The sequence below is a fragment of the Canis lupus genome, chromosome 25 (genome assembly GCF_048164855.1).
Source record: "Canis lupus baileyi chromosome 25, mCanLup2.hap1, whole genome shotgun sequence".
In the NCBI taxonomy this organism is placed as follows: Eukaryota; Metazoa; Chordata; class Mammalia; order Carnivora; family Canidae; genus Canis; species Canis lupus.
In genome coordinates this window covers 39,687,707-39,708,727 of record NC_132862.1, presented here as the reverse complement: position 1 = coordinate 39,708,727, position 21,021 = coordinate 39,687,707, and the positions used below count along the sequence as shown (strand labels likewise).

General features: G+C 46.6%; 1 protein-coding gene across 2 annotated transcripts in view; it reads right to left on the bottom strand.

Annotated features, from left to right (window-relative positions):
- Positions 1-19,824: 19,824 nt before the first annotated feature.
- Positions 19,825-21,021, bottom strand: part of ANO2 (anoctamin 2) — a 343,486-nt gene continuing 342,289 nt past the window's right edge. For both annotated transcript variants that reach the window (XM_072799266.1, XM_072799268.1), the window contains one exon: positions 19,825-20,739. In XM_072799266.1, coding sequence (XP_072655367.1) covers positions 20,470-20,739 — 270 coding nt within the window. In that variant the 3' untranslated portion in view covers positions 19,825-20,469. The remainder of the gene's footprint in view (positions 20,740-21,021) is intronic.

The following is a 21,021-nucleotide window of genomic DNA, read 5'->3' as shown; positions in this document are numbered from 1 at the left end:
AGTGGAAGGAAGCCGGACAAGGACCTCAGGAGTGGGACTGGTTGGGATGGGGAAGTAAGAGGGCACCAGAGACAAGATTCCCCAAAGGCAAGCAGACCCTCCTGTGGGTCTGGAGGGCCTGTGGCACCCGAGGACCTGGAGCCCTAGCGCACTCCCTCTACCTCTATCCCTGTCTCACTCACTCACATGCTTTGTACCCCTTCTCCTTATGATCCACTCTGATTCATTACCAATGTTATACCTCTTTTGGGAAATGGCTCAAATGGGTTTTGGAAAGCTGCATAATGCAAATAGTGTCTTAAACTATGACACTGTATTAAATTTTTCATAATCAAGGATCTGGCAGAAAATGAAAGATTATAGAATCTCCTTCAGCGATAAGCCAGGATCTCCCATGAGCGGGTCTGTAGGAAAGCAAGGAGGGTGAGCACATGATCCCTCTAGGTTATTGTGAGTCCTAAGGGGAAGGAGAGTGGGCAGGAGCAGAGATGTTTCTCTCTTGGGCACATGGAGGAAGCAGAGTCAGAATACCCTGAGACAAACTCAGTCTCATTTCAACCTATGCTCCAACTCTCTGTAGGACTCCACGAACATCCAGCTGTGTGTCCTTAGCTCTAGAATGGAGTCCCAGAAAATGCTACTAAGGGATTGCCTGGCTGATTTTGTTACATGGGATGCCTAATGTGAAAGAGCCTAGAAAGCACCAGCTGCAGTAATAAATAAACCCCAACATATCAGTAGCTTGACATGACAGAGGTGTGCTTCTGACTCTCATTTTTTAAAAGATTTTATTTATTCATTCATGAGAGACAGAGAGAGAGAGAGGCAGAGACATAGGCAGAGGGAGAAGCAGGCTCCATGCAGGGAGCCCGATGTAGGACTCGATCCCAGGACTCCAGGATCATGTCCTGAGCCGAAGGCAGGCACTCAACCACTGAGCCACCCAGGTGTCCTTACTTCTGACTCTCATACCAGGCCAGTATAAGTGCCCTGGTATGAAAGATTCCAGCTCAGGGACTCAGAGTCCTTCTGTTTATGAATCCACACCCAGCATGTAGGTGGGGAGAGCAGTGGAGAAGGTACACTTTCCTTTGAAAAAGACTTCCAGGTCACTCACCTTAATTCATTAATGAGAATCGGTTATATAGTCACACCGGCATGCAATAGGGAGCATGCCATCTGGTCTACTGTGGCCACATCTAGGAAAGACTCAGAGCTTCCTGTCTGATTTATGCAGATTCATTTTATTATATCAAAATCTTTCTTATCCAATTATTCTATGTTTTAGTATCAGGGCCCAGATCCTGTCTTATACATTTCTGAGCCCCCAGCCCCCAGCACACTGAGAGTATTCTATAATTGCTGATTGATTAATTGATTCATTCATACTGCCTCCTAGAGTTTTACAAAAGACCAAGTCCTAATTCTTATTTTATTTGTTGTCTACCTGTACCTCCCCCTCTAGCCCTGCAGTCACAGCCCCATCTAGCAGCCCAGCTATCTACTGCCTGGACAAGCATAATCTCCCCACCTTTTGTTTTCCATCTGTAGGAAACCAGTCATGTTCCTTGGCTTAGTTCAAATGGTACCTCAACAGCTAACATGTCCTTGCTCACCAAAAATTTGTTGTTCACAAATTTGGCACTTGGCACAGCTTTCTGAAAACATTGTGTTCGCAAGTACACGTATCAAATTATCCTTCCAAATTCTAGTACCTCCATGCCTCTGAATCTCTTAACACTTTGTCCTGAACCAGGCAAAGATGAAATGCTCAGCTCAGACTTGCCAAGTAGTGGTTCAGCAAGATGAGATTCTCACACCCCTCAAAACATATCCCTTGGACCAACTGCCTTCTACCCGCCTGCATCAGCACATAACTCAATAAAAGCTGAACTTCTGAAGAATCGGGCAGTGCAGACAGCAAGATGAAAATGCAGTTTCACCTCCACCTCATTTCCCTCATCTCCTCCTTGTCATCACAAGTGAAACTCACAAAAGAACATCTGAGCTGAGAGAACATTTGGAAGAAGGGAATATATGATCCCTGTGGCATTAGCTCAAGCGTGTGTGAATGTGTGTGTTGGGGAAAATGGGAAAGTCCTAAGGAAAGAGCCTTCTAATCCAGTCTGCTGAGTGTCAGAGGGAACAATCTGGCCCCAGGAACAGTGGTCACTGAGGTTGGAGAGAAGGCAAAGAGCACCAGATACTCTCTCCAGGGGTCTTCTTATCTATGCAGGCTTGGGTCCTATAGTCTTCTGGCTAAGACCATGAGCCAAAGTGCTATAGACAAGAGAACACTGGATGAGGTGGTCAAGAAGACCAGCTCCCTACTCACTGTAATGAGGTAGGTCCTTGTATCGCATCTAGGAAATGGACATGATAACTCTCTGCCACCATCAGATCCACAGAGGCATAGAAGGGCAGCCTCCATGAGTCAGTGATCATTCTTGCCAACAAGGGGCTTTATACTAAGTATATCCAATAAGTATATTCCAAACAAATATACAGGAGTATTATAATCAACTCTCCCAAGACTTCAGCATCCTGGAGCCAACAGATTAAGAACCCTGGAAGGAACTTGAAAAGTTGCTCTAGAACCACCTTCTTCTAGTGCCACATTCTCATTTTCTAGATGTGTTTCATTTCTGAGCCCTCAGGTCAATTGCTGGGGTTCCAGAGGACTATTCTGCATCTCTGCCAGGGGAGTTCTGGGCTATTGGAAAAGGCCTCCAGGAATCAAGCAGATCACCTGGTAGAGATGGCAAAGCTTAGGAACCACATACCACCTTCCTGTGGGTCAGGTTAAACCCCCTGGGTCAGACCTGGCTAACAGGGTAAAACATGCCCATGGCTACAAGCAGTGGGCCAGGGTAGCCCTATTACCCAACCAGAGTTTTTCCTGGTCTTTTATGTACAGAAGTCAGGAGAGTGACTTTCTTCTGCAGTCACAAAGCTGGGATGATGTAAACCTAGAGATACTTTAGCCATATCCTTCTGATATCACCCTGTAGAGGTGAAGAGAAGGAAGGAGAGGTGAGTGGAAGGAATGGAGAGAAGGAGGAAGGAAGACCTGGTTGAGTGTCCATGGTTCCTGAGGTCAACTTTATCCTCAAACTTCCCCGTTTACACGAGAAAGATTTCTCCCACTCACAACTTAAAGTTGTATAGAATTGTCTATTGGTAAAATCTGCTAATCTTGTTTCTTGGTTTTCTGATCTTAGTTAGAGAATTAAAGGATGGATCTCTGTCTACATAGGAGCAGTGAAAAGTGACAGCTCAAGGGAAGCTGGACTTTTGAAGTTAAGACCTTCCAAGACCTGGCAAGGATTGGAGTGATGGCCGGAGCTCAGCCACTAGCTAGGGAGCAGCAGCAGCTGAGACACACTGATGCTATGAGAGCAAGAGTTCCCAGTGATTGCCAGAAATCCCTAGGAAAGAGAACCTGGTAACGTGGAGCTGGAGCCTGAGCTAGGCACCAGAGTTTCACCTGACCTGTAGGCTGCAGAGGTCTGAGTCACACTTACTCCTTCTCTCCCTCCCTTCTTTCCTCCTTCCTTCCTATCCTCCTTGTCTCTCCTATAGAATCAGGCTTCATCCATGGAGGGAGGTCAGGAGGTGTACACAGGTTTGGGGACTGCAGAGGAAAGGTGAAGTCACCATCCCAGCATCAGTACGTATTTACTGAGTTCATACCACCCAGGCACATTTCCTTACTTGCCAGATCTTAGAAACATCCACCAAGTGGGGGGCATGTTGCTGAAATATACAATATGACCTCATACCATCCTTTAGATGATCCTCATGCATAATCCATGATGAGACCCTTGGAAGCACTCATGTGACCAGTTGGCTCAGATTGCCTCTGCACTGGAGGTAGGGAGCTGAGCCTTCCTGTCCTCCCCCACTCATCAGCATGGGGGTCTCCAGCACTCTTCCTGGCAGGATGATGACACTTGCCTGAGCCAGAAGGTGGAGACAGTCTCCAACCCTGACTTGTAGGCTGCATGGGCCATTACTGAGAGAAGGAGCAGGAGAGCAACTATAGGGAACTTGGGAAAGGAAAGGATTACAGAGAAAGGAAACAGGGGTGTTGATAGAAGAGAGAAGCTGAGGGTTGAAGATTCCAGGAAGCTGGGCTGTGAAGCTGCCTCTGGACACTTGGCAGACTGTTGCATGGGGGTAGGAGCATGAGCTTTGGAATCAGATACAATAGGAAGAAAGCCAGCCTTTGACAGCCAAGATACTTGACAGCTTCCAGTTCTTCCTCTGAAAAATGGAAACCACAAAGTCCGCCTCATAGCTTGGTGATTAGGGTCCAATGAACTCATGTATATAAAAATATTGGACTTTGTGCCCTGCACAAAGCACGTGCCCTTAACACAGGCAGCTGTCACCACCTGAGACCTCATGAGCCATGCCTGGAATCCCTCCGTTACTCAAGTTGGCCTTCAAGGCCAGTTATGATCTGGCCCCTTCCTGCATGAACAGCCTCACCTCCCCCCTGGTGCTTTCGTTTCATGCAGCTTCGACTTCAAGCTAGACCTTTTCCTTCTCTATTTAAAGGTCTAGGAGAAGCTTGTGGAAGGATGGGGGCAGAGAGTACTCAGTGCCCAATGCAAGTCTATTCTCCTCTTTCTCCTCACCAATGGAAACTGGACTTTGTTGGGAAACAGGGCAATGTGCCCAGCAAAGAAAACTATACTTCTCAGGCTCTCTCTTGCGGGTGGGGGAGCATGTGACTAAGTCCCAGACAATAAGGAAGTTACAGAGTGGCACTTCCAGAAAGCTCCTAAGCAAAGGAGCTTTACTCCTCTTCCCCTAAATAAAGTGACAGCTGGATCAGAGGCCATCTTCCAGCTCTGAGATGGCCTTGAGGAAAGAAGCCGACATGAATCCTCTGGATTCTTCAAGGGAAGCCCTGTGTCTGTTCTGGCTCTCTGCCAGCCACACACCTCCCCATGCAGCGAGGCATACCCCCTTCTAGACTACTTCCGATATTCAAGACCCCAGAATTTTCTGACTAAATCACCCCAAACCCACTCCCAGGGCTACATGTCCTTTTCTGTGGGTCTATCCTCCAAAGAGTGGAATGTATCACCAGTCTATACAGCCCTGAGTGTCTGGATGCCTGGTGGTCAAAGAAGGCCTCTTAGAGGAAGTAAGAGTTGAGTAGTGACTTGAATAAAGTAAGGGGACAAGGGATGTGAGAATCTCAGGTGTAGGATCCCCAAGTAGAGAGGCCTTGGGTAAGAAAAGATTCATGTGTTTCATGAGGTTGTAAGACTTGAACCCCGGAAAGCAGGCACTTCCACATTCACCTTGGGATCTATGAAAGCCAGCCCATGCCACCAGTGTAATTCATGGTGGCTGTGGAGTCCCATCTCCTAAAAACAATTTTGAGTCAGATAAATTCTGAGTTTCAGTTCTACATAATTAGCCTTTTGCCCCCTGTCAGATGTTCTGTACACCATTCTCATGTTTAACGAGGCTGTAATGACACCAGCCTGAGGTTGGCCACTGCTGGTCTTGGGCAATATGGTGCCAGAGGCTGGTTTGTATTATCTGTTCCAGTGGCCATTCTCTCTTTCCTGGAACATGGTTTCCTTTCATCTCAGACTAATTGGTTTCAGGCCAGGGCTCATTTGCCCATTTGGTCTTTGACGTCCCAGTCTGGGATGAGTTTGATAAGGTTCCAGGCCCGGAAGCAGGAGGAGGAAGGAGGTGACCTCCAGAGGAATCCACAACCCATGGGAATTATCACTGTGTGTCTGAGTCATGTCACCACCAAGCAAGCCAGAGTTTGGCACATTTTAGCATCTGGGAGTCCTTTCTCAGCAGGAGGGAGAAAGGGGAAGGAAATGAATTAAGTGTAAGCAGGGAGAATGGTGTGAGCACTGTCCTCTCTCTCCCGCAAAAGATTTATTGCATGGAGAAGATAGCAGGTGTTCATTAAAATGGGTTTCTTTGTATTTAAATCTATTATCTGGTGTTGAGAAAACATCAATTGCCTTGAATGCAGATGCATCTTAGCCACTTAGTCGCCCTCGGAAAGAATGCCAACTGGCTCTGACTACATTCACTAGGACATAATAAAGATGGAGACTCTCCAGGGCTTTGGGAAGGTGACGCCAGGCCAGCTGTGATTAATACATGTCCTCAGATCAGATTAAAAATGATAATTACCTCTTCCTTTAGGAAGAGACCAGGATTTGGGGGGGCAGATGAGGGACCTGAGGAATTGGAGACACGCAAACCTTTCTTTGCCTTTGCCCTTGCCTTAGCTACGGTCTCTTCAGGAAATCTCCAGTTTTGGGCCAACATTTCTTGATAAGATTTCTACAGTGAAGCCAACTTGATAGACGTCAAAGGTTTTCCTGTCTTGGATTTCACTTATGTCATGGAGCCAAGGCAAAGGTAGGCAGCTACCCGGCTTGTTTCCTTTGGAATGAACTCAGGCAAATTCCTCAAGGTTTGTTTATGTTGGCTGCCTTCAGGGACCTTAGAGCCTTGAGGCAAGAGGAGACAATCTGCACTCAGAGTATCTGAGCAAATTCCAAGGATTCAATGCTCCAGAAGGAGAGTTCTGGGTGGGGTAGGATGGAGGGAAAGTGGAAATCCATGAGACTTCCAGGACTAAGCACCCAGAAACTGGTACTTTTATGCAGAGATATGTAAAAATTTTGTATTTGGAACAGCCTGGACACGTACAGAGTCCCAGGTCCCCTTGGTGTGACAAGCAGCACTCCTTTATTTACTTCCAGAATCGCAGGGAGGAGCAGAGGGCCTCCAGGGATTAACTAGGGTGGCCTGGGAGTGTGCTTGGGAGGAGAACTTAGGGTGGGGGTGGGGATGGGCAGTGGCTATTTAAAATCTAGAAAATTATTTGAATCTTTTAGTCCTCAATCTGGCCTTGCTGGCTGTGAAATATGGGCTTTGATTCCCTGTGACATGGCTGTGGAGAGCCAGGAGATGAGGCGTGGAAAGGGGAGCACAGTGGCGGGACATTGTTGCTTTCCAGTGAAAGCCTCATCACTGGGAGCCACTGGGTGGCTCAGTGGCGGAGTGAGTGTCTGTCTGCCTTTGGCTCAGGTCATGATCCTGGGGTCCTGGGATCAAGTCCCACATCGGGCTCCCCACAGGGAGCCTGCTTCACCCTCTGCCTCTCTCTCTGTGTCTCTCATGGATACATAAATAAAATCTTAAAAAAAAGCAAGCAAGCAAGCAAGCCTCATCACTGACCACCTTCTAAACACCTACTGTGGTGGGTACTCCAGCCACACCTTGCTCCTTACCTCTCTCCATCTGTTCCTGACCTCCTGCCTTAAAGCAACCCACCTTTACTGAGTGCAGACTCTGTGTCCAGGGACTGTGTGAGGCTCTGGATCCTAGAGATGAAAAACAAGTGCTCATTTTCCTTAAAGGAGGCCAAGCCCACAGGTGAGCCGTACACACTTTCCACGGGGTGAGTATGCTAACACCAGGCCTGCCGGTGTGCAAGCCCAGTTGCAGTGGTTTTATGATAGAAGAGTGACGAGCTGGGGATGGGAGAGACGATTGTCTGAAAAACAGCACAGAGGAAAGGCTGGCCGTTTGGTGCTCACAGCCTTGAGTGGGAACCAAAGGTCAGGTGTAAAACCATGGGTTTTCTGGCAGCACACCAGAAATGAGCATTCCAGATGTAGCAAAAGCCCAGGAAAGGAACATGGAAATATGTAAAAGATCACAACAGATGGGTTTGACCAAAGTAGAGAGTTTGTACAATTAAATAATAGGGGGAAAAGCCTGGAGAAAGAAACTGATGGCAGCATGGCAGAGAGGAAATAGCATGGCCTCTAAGACAGAGCCAGGTTTCACATGTGGCTCGAGTGTCTTAACTAGGTGTCCTTAAGCAACTCGGAGTGTCTTAGAGCACCTGGTGTTTATCCATAAAATGTGATTATTGTTAGGGGTCTTTATGAGGGTTACAAAACACGACTCTGATGTTCCTGGTCCAAAATAGTCCTAATGAGTGGTTACTACATACATACACATCCATCCCCTTTCTGACCCTGACCCACAGTGTCAGCATAATTCCCCTGAAGAATAAAGGAGGCAATTGTTAAGTGTTTGTGCAAGGAGTTGGTGGAACACTAATCCTAGGCCAAGAGAGCATGATCACAGTGAACCAGGAGTCTTCTAGCCTGTCCTAAGAAGCATCGTGGAAGGGCATGCCCAGGGACAAAGGACCAGGCTGATGTGAGCTCACAGGAAGGTCCCCAGGCATGAGAACTGAGGGAAGGGCAGAGATCTCAGTCCAGTGAGGATGGCACAGGCCAGGAGAGAGGTCACCAGGGCTGGGCACCCTATGCAATCATGAGCAGGGTGGAGGCGTAGGCAGCTAGGAGCCATAGACAGTCTGGAGCAGTGCTCCTGCTCAAACAGTAGGGATCAAACAGTAAATATTCGGTGAAGCTATGTAGCTTCTGTTGAAGCAATTTAATGAATTGGTAAGCCTCGTGTTGCCTTTTACCTGACACATTCTGCATGTATTTGCCAACTCCTCTCTACTTTAACTCCCTTGTATATATAATCGTGGCTTCAAATCTCTTTTCAGAATGAGTAATCTAAAAAAAAAAAAAAAAGAATAGGTAATCTAGAGGCATCTGGGTGGGTCAGTTGGTTAACCATCCGACTCTTGATTTTGGCTCAGGTCATGATCTCAGAGTCGTGAGACTGAGCCCCGAGTTGGGCTCCACACTGACATGCAAACTGCTTAAGATTCTCTGTCTCTGTCTCTGTTTCTGTCTCTCTCTCTCCCTCTGTCCCTCCCCCGCCCCTTGCACTCGCTCTCCCTCAAAAAAAAAAAAAAAAAAGAACAAACTGGGTAATCTATAAAGAAACAGAAATATCTTCTGTTTTAAAAAAATCTCTGACCATGTGTTTTCCAAATAACATGCCACTGCCCACCTGCATCACCTATAAGGGGTAGAGAAATGGCTACATAACATCTTTCCAATATAAATTCTCATTCTCTTCAATGGGCATTTGATTCTTTATTTCTACCCTTACTAAAAATAGATTTGAGACTGTAGACTGTTGCCAATAGACAGAAGATACTTTTCAGAAAGCCTATATTCTTGGTTGTCAGTTCTCTGAGAGGTCCTTTGGCATTTTCTGACTTTGCGATCCTGGAAAATAATTGCCTCCATGTGGCATCCTGAAAAGGCGTGAGTATAACCAGAGTCACTATCTTGGATAATACATTTGCCATGATGCTCTGAAGTACTCATCCAAAGATCAGTAGAAAAGCCTGTTTTCTTCTGAGGGGATTTCAGTCTTGATGATGAAGCATTTCAATTCAGAAGTCTACCCTGCTCCCACAATAAATTCTTTTTCCTTTGGTAGACATTTATAAAGACCACTCAAGGAAACCACGAAAACCATGAAAAATTAGTTTAGATTAATGCATTTTCTGAAAATCACGGTCTAGTGACTGAAGCTTATACTTGGGTATCACTTGATATGTTTTTAATGGAGTTGGTACAATGTTTTTAAAAAACCACGACATACTTACTCGACGTCAAAGCAAGGCATTTGTTTTAAAAGCCAAGGCACGTTAACAGAAGTGGAGAGGAAAGACAATAATTCTAGTGAATGTTGGGCAGTGACATTGCCTTTGAGGTCTTCCTCAATAGTTTACTCATCTGGAAACCCAGCCCGAGATGGAGTTTAGCAAACGTGCTGATGTCAAGAATGCTAACCAGGCCAGTGCTCTGGGTACTCTGTAGAGATCATTCTAGCATGCAAGTACTCCATTTCCTGGCATCTGTGCCACCGTCTTGGAAAGGCCATGTCCAGACTTTAGATTTACTGTTGGCAAGACTGGTCTCTAGCAGTGGATTCTATACTGGTCATACATTTGTCTTGGCCATTGATGATAATATTCGTCTTCTTAGAAATGTACATGTTTGTTATAATATCACTCCTTCATATTGGTCTCATGCTCGGTGGCCTACCGAGGACAACCCTGAGAAGGAGAGAGGGCAGGTATGGTTTCCATGCTCCGGAGGGAGAAAGAGCTCAGAGAAGTTAGAACTTGCCCACTGGGAGAGTGGGCGCTAGCACCAAGTCCAGCTCCACGACAGAGCGCATTTTCCATTACAGTACCTTTCTCAGGTGTCATATGAGACTCTGTCCCCGCAGAGGCTTTACCCAAACACACACAGCTGAGAAATGGGCCTTCTTGCTTTTTTCCAATAAATGATTAATAAGAGCACAGGCTCCGGGGGGAGGCGACTGCAGTTCATTCCACCTTGGCCACTCCATCGCTCCATCAGTTTCTCTGATCTTCAAGTTCTGCATCTGCGTGTGACAGAGCATCAGAATCCCCCGCCACGACCCCACACACCATCTCTGCCGGGTCAGATTAGAGGCTCCAGATTCAGTGACGGCTGCCACAAAGATTTCCATCTGTGTCACAAAGGAGTCTCCAGAGTGGAAGGAGATGGGGAGCTTCTGTAGCCTTAGGGAGGCAGACCCTTAGACTCAGCTGGGGCTGGCGGGAAGATTTTTCTCGACACTCTGAAACCCCCTACTGAAAATCCCAAATCAGCATTTATCAGAGTGGATCAGTCTGTCAAGAAAGACCCCAGGGGAGTGTCTGCTTTCGGCTCAGGGTGTGATCCCAGGGTCCCGGGATCGAGTCTCGCATCAGGCCCCCCGTGGGAAGACTGCTTCTCCCTCTGCCTGTGTCTCTGCCTCTCTCTTTGTGTCTCTCATGAATAAATAAATAAAATCTTTAAAAAAAAAAACAAAAAAACAAAGCCTCAGAGGGGATGTCCCTGTGCAGAAGGGGTGCCAGGCCAGGGAATCTGACTTACTACAAAGATCTGGCTGTTCCTGGGGAAAGGCTGAACCTAGTGCATATGCGGTAAGGCTGGAAGCCCCTCAGGCACAACAAGGTTGTACCTTGGAGCCCAGCTGTGGGGCACGACTTTGCTATGTCAGCAAAGGTGCCGATGTGGAATGGCAAGTATCCCCAGTGGTGTCTCCATGTTGCATTAACCAAAGAGGACGAATACTCCCCTGCCATCTCTTCCAGGGGTCCCAGAGAGCTCCCTTGAGGTGGAGGAATCAAAGGTAGGAGGCCTTAGGAAGGAGATGCCCACAGCCTCTCATTCCAACTTTGTTCAAAATTATGTAGGCACTAAAGTGATTAATACAAAAAAGAGGGATGTGCAATCCAAGCTGGTGGTGTGGCTCATCTGGTTAAGTGCAAAATGGGCAGTAGAAAGGAGGTTATGAGGATTAAGCAAGGTGACGAGTGGACAGTTCTTGGCACAGAACTGGCTCCTACTGATGTCATCACTGTCACTACTAGTACTGTCACAACTAGTACTGTCACTCCAAGGGCCTCAGGCAGAACACCCAGGCCAATGGGCTTCTGAGGGAGGTGTCATCATTTTGGAGAAACACAGGTTGTAGTCTGCACCCCAGGGTTGAAGCCCTTGTGGCTTCAGTTCCAGTGACAATGAAAATGGGGCCAATAAGAGGAGGTAACTTTACAGGGAATCTCGTCCCCGGGGAGCCAAGGATAATCAGGAAGTGGAGGCAAAACGACTTTTGAAATGTATGGAAAATTCTTTCATGTCTTAGAGCTTATTATATATGAAAGAAACTTGAGAGAAGCTTTCCCAAAGTTGATAATAATCTTTTTTTTTTAAGATTTTGTTTATTTATTCATAAGAGACACAGAGACAGAGGCAGAAACAGAGGTAGAGAGAAAAGCAGCTCCTTGCGGGGAACCTGATGCAGAACTCAATCCCAGGACCCCGGGATCACGACCTGAGCCAAAGGCAGACACTCAACCATTGAGCCACCCAGGTGCCCTGACAATAGTCTTAACATTCAGATGCAATCACCGACAACAAGCTGTGGAACTGAAAAAGACTTTCTATGTCTATTTTCCATCAGAAATACAAGGCACGGACTGGAGCATATGGGCAAACTTGGGCTTCGGTACAGACACCGCCAAGTCCGAGAAGCACACCACACACAAGCAGTCAGGAAAATGGCACAGAAATGGCATCAAGATACCCCCATCACAAAGATAGGCACCTGTTAATGTGGAGGACTCAAGTTCCCAAGGAACATGCACTTTGCCAAGAAACACAAGAAGGACCTGGAGAAGATGCCTCCAACAACATCAAGGCCATGAGTGCACGTGGTGAGGCTGGTGAGGCCTCTTCAAGCCCAAGGAGGTCAATCCCAAGATCCCAAAGGGCAGCAACCACAAGCTCAACTCACTGGCCTACATCACTTGCCTACAAGCTCGGGGAACATGCTGGTGCCCACCTTGCTGAGAGTCTCAGGCTCTGCTTGGTCAAAGTTCAAGGCCAAGGCTCAAACCCAGGCCCAGGTTGCATCTGTGACTCTGCCTCCAGTTCCTGGCACAGAACCCAAAAGGTGCCCAGCCCCCCACAAAGCCTCCAGTGTAGAATCTTCTGTCTGCCTCTGTGAGGACAGAAGAACTGATGTGACCTTTGGGCTTCTGTGTGGAGCTAGTGCCCTTCTGCGCTATTTGTGCAAGTAAACCTATGGCAGGACCCATCAAAAACAGACAAAAAAGAAATAAAAAGCAAATGTTGATTAACTTTGCTGGGGGAAAGAATGAATTACCTTTCTCTTTCCTAATTGAAAACACAGTTGTGAAAAGCAAAGGGCACATGGCTACAAGTGTGGAGGTAGCAGTACTGTAATATAAAAGGTGAGTGAGTCAGTTCATCAATAAAATAAAACTATTTGTAATGGATTCCGTGACCCGTCTAGTTTAGCCTAAAATTCATATTTGGAACTTATATTTCATGATAAATATTCACCTTTGTGTCTTTTTATTTAATAATTTTAGGTGCCTTTTCTTAAAGAGGATCCCTAAAATTATAGAAGCTTCTGGCCCTGCAAAACTGGAATCTGCCCATGTTAATAATCCTCCCTACTTTTGACAGAATGATATTGAAATGTGCTCTGCATATGCTGCCCATTGACCTGGAGAGGAGCTTCAGGGGACTTTCTGGAAGGAAGTTGGAGCCATTGAGAAGACAAGGAGAAAAAAGCCTCGCCCTGGGAAAAGACAGTGAGCAATCAAAAGTGACAGGTGGAGTATAGTGAAATCAGAGGTTGGCAGCTAAGAAAACCCAATTTGAAGTTGTTGGGCAAACACTGGCAAGAGTTTCTGAGTTGAGTCGGAATGTGGCCCATGGCAAAGGGTTGATGAAGTCTGTTTTGGGGGGCCTCATCTGTTTCTCAGCTAGCCTCATTCAGACCAAGCAGATGTGGTTCTTGATAGAAGTTGACACATACTCTCTGAAGAATTAGATGCAGGCCAACCAGAGTCCATCACGCTGGAAGAAAACTAGGAGCAGGTTATGATGTGGGATCCATGTCAAAAGTCTGCCTCCTTCCCTTAGGGCCTAAGGCTTCATTCCCCTAATTGAGGAAGACATCTTGGCTTGGGAGCCTCAGTCCTCAGCTCCTTGTTCTGTTAGGCAGACAGGAGTGAGACGAAGGTGGGTCAATAAAACATGAAGGTTCCTGAACTCATATGTAGAGCTGTCTTTTTGAATTCCCATCTGGCTTTCGCCTTGCACTTCCTTTCCACAGATAAAGCTGAAAACGCCATGGGAGGAGCAGGATAAGTGGGTGCCACTGCCTCTGCATAAGAGTTGTGGGGAGACATGTCTTCTAGCCTGGTTCGGGAGGGGTCTAGTTCTGGGGGCACTGCCATTCTCTGCTGGACCAAACAGGGCCGCGGAGCAGGAGGCTAGCCAGATGTGCAAATAAGGCTGCATTCTGAAGAAACATCTGCTTTGTCTTCCAGAACTTGGGGCTAAGCCTTTACGGATGGGTTCTGCTCTCTGGCGCCCTCTGCTGTGGCTGAGCAGATCGGATACCTCTGGGGGTTGGGGCAAGAGTAGAAAGTCCTGCAACCCTTCTCTGCGCTGAATTGGGTTATCTGAGACACAGATGGCAAGGGCCTGGGTTGCGAAAGATGAGTAGAATGGTAACGTGGAAGATAAGACTGAACATTCTCTTCGTGTTTGCGGGGCCGTGGTGAACCTGTAGAGCCCTACGGGGCCACACAAGAGTGGATGCTAGCCTTGGTGCAGTCCAACTTCTTCATTTACTGGCAGGGAGAGTGCCTTGGAAAATATATACAGTAGGCAAAGCCAGTAGTACCACAGGAAGAAGTAGCCCAGAAGAGTAGGGTTATGGGGGCGTTAGGAGAAATCTTCACCTTATCTGTGGAGGATCATACAAGTGAGAGCTTAGGAGCTGCTCAAATAATTTATTAGCCATTATAGATGGATTGATTCCAAGGGGAGGGGGCAAAGAAGTAACATGGTACTCGGGGAAGGGCATACTCCTGATACATAGAGGATCTGGAGAAGGAGACACGTGCTCAGAAGAAACATGGTGGACATGAAGATAAAAAACTGGAAAGCTGATCTACAACTTCAGTGTTTCCTTAAAGTAATCAAAACAGTTGGGATGGCTATAGCTATACTAGACTCCACTTCTATACCGGAAGAATACCTTCCAGAGCTGAGAAAGGAGTGAATATGCAGACTGAAGGTGATTACCTCATTTCAGGCATATTAAATAAAAGAAACCCACATCAAGACCCATTCCAGTAAAATTTTTGAATTCCAAGAACACATTTTAAAATCCTATTAACACCAAGGCAGGAGGAAAAAAGAAACATACAAAGGGATATGAATCAGGCTTATTCTAGAGGTTTTTCCTCTGAACCAGTGGATGAGCCTGTATTCTTTGCCACAGCCACAATGTTTGGAAACTAAGGATGGTGACTTGAGAAAGGTAAATCCAGTCATCATTCCAACAAAAGCAAATGCCCAGTGTTGTGTTTTGGGTCGGATTCTCTGGGAAGCAGACTCTGAGATGGGGAGCTGCATACCTGGCCTGCAGGGGGTTGCCTGGAAGTGTGCTCCAGAAGGACACCTGTGGGGGGAGTGAGGTAAGCAGAATGAGAATTGCTGAGTTGCAAGACATTTCAGTCAATTCCACATGGAGCTCTGGCACTGAGGGAACCTTTAGAATTATCTGGAATTGAGCCAAGGGAGGCCTTGGCCCCCTGCAGAGATGAGATGCAGCCCCCAGCGGAGGAGTGGCCCTGGTCCAGGCATCCCCCTTCCACTTTATAGCAGTTCTAAGGTGGGCTTCACACTGGCACTTGAGTCCTGAAGGGACCTTTTAACACTGCATTGTTAAAAACACTCTTCCTAAAGGCATACTCTGGCCAACTAAGGCAAAACTGTGACAATATGAAAAGACAGGAGCACTTTCCTCATTTATTTTTAATCCCAGACCCTGTTTGACTACGTATTTCAAGCAACCATGAAAGCCAAGACTGGTCCCTGGGTTTTCCCACCTCATTCCTGTCCTTGCTTCTTAGAAATGCCTTACACAGCCTGCTGGAATCTCCTACAATTTATGGCAGTTTAAAAGAGCACCTGATAAGTTACCTTCCCATCTTTCTTAATAAGAGCTAAGCTCTATACAAAGTTAGAACATTGTGCTGGGTGGATCAGCAAACCAAAAAGGCTTTCATTCATCTTTGGATATGGCAAAATAAGGGCCATTTGAGAAGGAGTTGATGATTTTCTGTGTCTTTAAAATCTTCCTGAGGCAGCCACTCTGGAAAACAGTATGGAGGTTCCTCAAAAAGTTAAAAATAGAGCTACCCTACAATCCAGCAATTGCACTACTAGGGATTTACCCAAAGGATACAAAAAGTACAGACCTGAAAGGGCACATGCAGCCCGATGTTTATAGAAGCATTATTAACAATAGCCAACTATGGAGAGAGCCCAAATGTCCATTAACTGATGAATGGATAAAGAAGAGGTGATACATGAAATATTACTCAGCCATCAAAAAGAATGAAATCTTGCCATTTGCAACAACATGGATGGAGCCAGAGGGTATTGTGCTCAGTGAAATAAGTCAGAGAAAGACAAATACCATATAATTTCACTCATATGTGGAATTTAAGAAAGAAAACAGATGAACACATAGGAAGGGGTAAAAAGAGAGAGAAACAAACCATAAAAGATTCTTAGGGGGGATGTCTGGGTGGCTTAGTGGTTTAGCGCCTGCCTTTGGCCCAGGGCATGGTCCTGGAGTCAGGGATCGAGTCCCACATCAGGCTCCCTGCTTGGAGCCTGCTTCTCCCTCTGCCTATTTCTCTGCCTCTCTATGTCTCTCTTGAATAAATAAATAAAATCTTTTTTTTTTCTTTTAAAGAGAGAGATTCTTAGGGATACAGAACAAAATGAGGGTCCATGGAGTGAGGTGAGTGGGGGATGGGCTAGTAGGTGATGGGGATTAAGGAGGGCACTTTTTAAAAGATTTTATTTATTTATTCATGAGAAACAGAGAGAGAGAGAGAGAGAGAGAGGCAGAGACATAGGCAGAGGGAGAAGCAGGTTCCCTGTGGGAAGACTGCTGTGGGACTTGATCCCAGGACCCCGGGATCATGACCCAAGCCAAGGGCAGATGCTCAACCACTGAGCCACCCAGGTGCCCCAAGGAGGGCACTTGTGATGAGCACTGCTGTTATATGTAAGTGATGAATCATTCAATTCTACTCCTGAAACCAATATTGCACTGTATGTTAACTAACTAAAATCTAAGTAAAAAATTGAAAAGAAAAAAAGTATATCTCCTGTAGACAGCAAAATAAATAAATAAATAAAATAACTTGATAGTAGAAGTCCTCTTATAATATATACATGTATAAAAACACCATGCTATGCACTTCAAATATCTTACAATTTTGTCAATTATACCTCAATATAGCTGAAAAATGTTGAAAGAACGAAAAAAAGAAGAAAGAAGAAAAGAGAAAGAAAGAAAGAAGAAAGAAAGAAAGAAAGAAAGAAAGAAAGAAAGAAAGAAAGAAAGAAAGAAAGAAAGAAAGAAAGAAAAAGAAAAAAAGATCCTGAGAATAGCACCATGTATTTTCCCAAGCAGGATTGTTCAAGACAGGCCTGCTTTGAAGAGGCTGTGAGAGGGGAAAATGGGAAGGGAAGTCTACCTTTTATTCCACCTTCTTTTCTTTACAATGAGCACATCAAGGAAATAGCCATTAAGATTATTTATTTGAATCAACCATCAAATGGATTTCATTTCTTTTTATTCTTAATAAGGAAAAACTGATGAACCCAGTAGTAAATATGCCAAGCCCTCCACCTGGGGCTCATGACTGTTTCTCTTGGAGGGAAAAACTTAAATAATTTAAACTGTTTTATTTACATTTTATTTTTTCTGCATTTTCTACATCTTCCTCAATGAGTATATATTACTTATATGATTAAACAAAATAGATGCTATTACAGACCAATGTAGAGGGCTGAACATACACCATGAAAACACAAATGAGCTCAAAATAAATCCAAACATCAACTGTTATTATTTCTGGAGAAAGGGCATAGGAAAAGGAGGGATATTTTTTCCTTTCTTCAGGTTTCAGATGTTTGCTCACAATTATTATTATTATTATTATTATTTTGGTATTTTATAATGAAATGTCAAAATGAATTATTTCTTTTTTAAAAAAGATTTTATTTATTTATTCATGAGAGACACACAGAGAGAGGCAGAGACACAGGCAGAGGGAGAAGCAGGCTCCCTGCAGGGAGCCCTATGTGGAACTTGGTCCCAGTACCCCAGGATCACACCCTGAGCTGAAGGCAGATGCTCAACCACTGAGCCACCCAGATGACCCTATGTTATTTACTTAAAGAGCTCAGCGAAGGTTCTATTGTTTGTTTTAAATTGGGCCTGCACATACCATCTCTCTACCCAGCTTAACAAATCCTTTGGGAAGTTCTTCACGCTTAGCCTAAATACTTAGCCAGTTGCTGCTATGGTAGGCAGGCACAACTGGTGGTCATGAGGGCAGATCTCAGAATTCCTAATTCACTTCTTGTGGGAGAAGAGGAAGAAAGCAAAGTCCTTTCAGGGTGAAACCTATGGGCAGATGAACTTTCCCTTCCTCTCCATCTAGATCTGACCCAGTCCCTTGGGTGAGGTCTGGCCACCACAGGCATCCATATCCCATCTCCAATCCCTTTACAGGACAAGGTGGGGCAGGAAAAACAAAGCAAGAGGCCCACTATGCAAAGGAAATAAAATGGATCACCTACTAATCCCCTCTACCTTACTCAACTTTTTCTTTTTCCCCATACCACTTACTACCTCGTAGCATACTAATATTTTCATTATGATGTCTTCCTGACTCACCCACAAGAATGTAAGCTCCCCAGGGGCAGGAATCATTGTATCAAGTGATGGCCTGATACAGAGCCTGACACATGGTAGGTGTCGGGTATGTAATCTTGAACAACATTCAAAACTGAAAACTGAAATTTATGAGATAACAGAATTGATGAGATATATGAAGTGGAAAAAAGATAGCAAGGCAGCATATTCTGCAGGATTGTAACCTAAAATACACATGGGTTTGAACGGGAACGAGAGTCTGAAAGGAAATACAGCAATTGCTGATGTTGATTCTGAATTTGGGGACTGTGGGTGATTCCACTTTCTTCCTCAATGGCTTTCAGATTCTCTGACTCCTGGGGTGCAAGTGGCACCTCTGTGATCATAGAAAAAAGTTTACTTGGAAAAAATAAGGAAGAGAGGTGGGGTGCTGAGCCAGGCACTGTCGTGCAAGGCATGTGTCTTGGTGCCGGAGGCAGCCCCTGGACATCCAGTGTGGACCATCACTGCTTCCGGGAAACACCAACCCATTCACACCAGTAGGAGGGGGCCCTGAGGATAGCCTTCTTTTTATGGGCCTGGAATCTCCATGTTACTAGTGCGCCTCAAGTGAATTTTTTTTCCCCGTTGGCCACTTCTCTTCCTCCAGGTTAGCTGAAGCCTGTTGTCAGGCTTTTATTTTGTTTTGATAATATTGTGGTTTGCATCTGGGCTCACAACCTGAGTTTGAACACGAAAGTGTCATGTGGTTAAAATGTATTGTAGGACTGCTGGTACGTGAGCGCCGTGGGACAGGATTCTCTGCGGCTCCCACTAAAGCTGTATCTAGGCCCTGGTGTCCCCGTGAAAGAAAGGACCACCTTCCAGAGCAAGAGCTGGTGCAGTCCTGCACGTGGCCAGGAGGCAACAGAAGTCATGATGAGCAGCAAGGATGACCAGCCCAGCACCTGGGGGCCCGTGAATCACCAGGTGTGCTGCAACTTGAGAACACTCATCTCTCCTCTGAGGCATGGCCCCCCTTGAAGCTTCCATCCAGACACCAAGTTGGACTCTGGTCAGACTGACCTGGGAGGAACTGGGGCCAGGTCCCAAGGCCCTGGTGCAACTGGTTTCTGGACAGCAGGTGGGATTGAGGTGTGTGAAAGATGATGAATGATGTTTGGCCTTTGCTTCCAACTATACTTGAAAATCTCTCCCCTTCTCACACCTCCCCCCCAACTGATCCCCCTTCTGAGAGGAAAGATGAAAGCTCTGAAGCATCTTGGGTTTGTCATTAATTCCAATGCAGAATGACAAGCCTCTTACCTCTGGTGCTTTCACATTTCCCTTCTCCCTTATATTTCTCCTTAAACCTTATTACTAGCTGAAACCCTATATATTATCAGTCTCCCTCTCCCAGGAAACTCCAGGAAGCAGAGGTCTCATCGCTTGTACTCTGCTGCATCTCTCCTCCGAGAAAAGTATCGGAGGTATAGTAGGTGTTCAATAAATATTGGTAGGCAGTGACCGACAGGGAGAGAACCAAAGACATGGAGACATAGCTTTATAAAGAATGTTTCAATTTATTTGATTACTTTAAATATGAACCTGCATAAAGTGATGGTTAGTTGCACAAGCTCAAAGCATCCCCACGACATGAACTGGAGACAAGCCCGGGTTTAGGCCTCTACCACTCACCATCAAGTCCAGTGGCCACAGCAATCAGCCCTGTGACTTAATTTTCACCCGGTGGGGCAGTGACAGTCCCAGCTGCAAGTGACATAGAGGGGTCTGCTCCCCGGAAGATGGAGGGAAGGGGTGAGGGATCACTCAGGATGGGGGTTTGCTTCTCTCACAGCCTGTGCCCACCTGAGAGAGAGGACACCTGAGGGAATGCAGGGAAGGCTCATGGCGCCTGGGGGCTCTGGGGTAGAGACACCCAGTTCCTTCGCCAAGTAATTCAAAAGAGGGTACCAAGCCCCCCAAAGGATACAAAGAGGACCTAAAAGAAACTTAAGCTTGAAGTTTCTGAGAAGCAGACCCGTTTCTTTTCCTGCCTCTGCTCATTCACTCGCTCGCTCTCGCACCCCCTCTCTGCACACACACACCTTCGCGAGGGCCCCTCAGGCCAGCCCCCACGCCCACGCAGGTGCACGGGTGCTCCGCGAGGTCCCTGGCGGCCGCAGCGGCCCGCGGGGGCGGGCTCGCTCACACGTTGGTGTGCTGAGAACCAGAGGATGCGATGCTGCCCGGCTGGCTCCGGCCCGAGGGTGCCGAGCTGGGTGCTCGGCTCCTGCTATGACGCCCCCCTCCCAGGCTCCTCTGGCCCGGCTCGTCCGACAGCTTGAGTTTCTCATGCTCCTCTTTCAGGAAGAAGTCCACCAACAAGCCCTTCTCCTTCTTGATCTGGTCGCTGATGTCCGTGGGGATGTCTGGAATCATCCAGTCCACCAGGACGCTCAGGAACATCACAAGGTTCTGCCAAAAGCAAGGGAGAGGGGTTGAGGGGCGAGGCCCGGCCCGTGGGTCCCCAGTGCACCTTGTCCACCCTTGCCCTGTCCTCCGGCAGTGGGGCTGGCCGTGTGGTGCCACGGCGGGGGCAGTGGCACACAGAGCCCCAGGAGCAGGACACCTCCGCGGTATTCTGGCTCCCTACCTAGTAGCAGGTGGTCTTCACCAATGAGCAGAAATGGCCCGCAGTGTCCCCATGTAGAAAGTGGAGCAGTAATACTACCCGCCCCCCTAAGTTGCCGTGAGGAT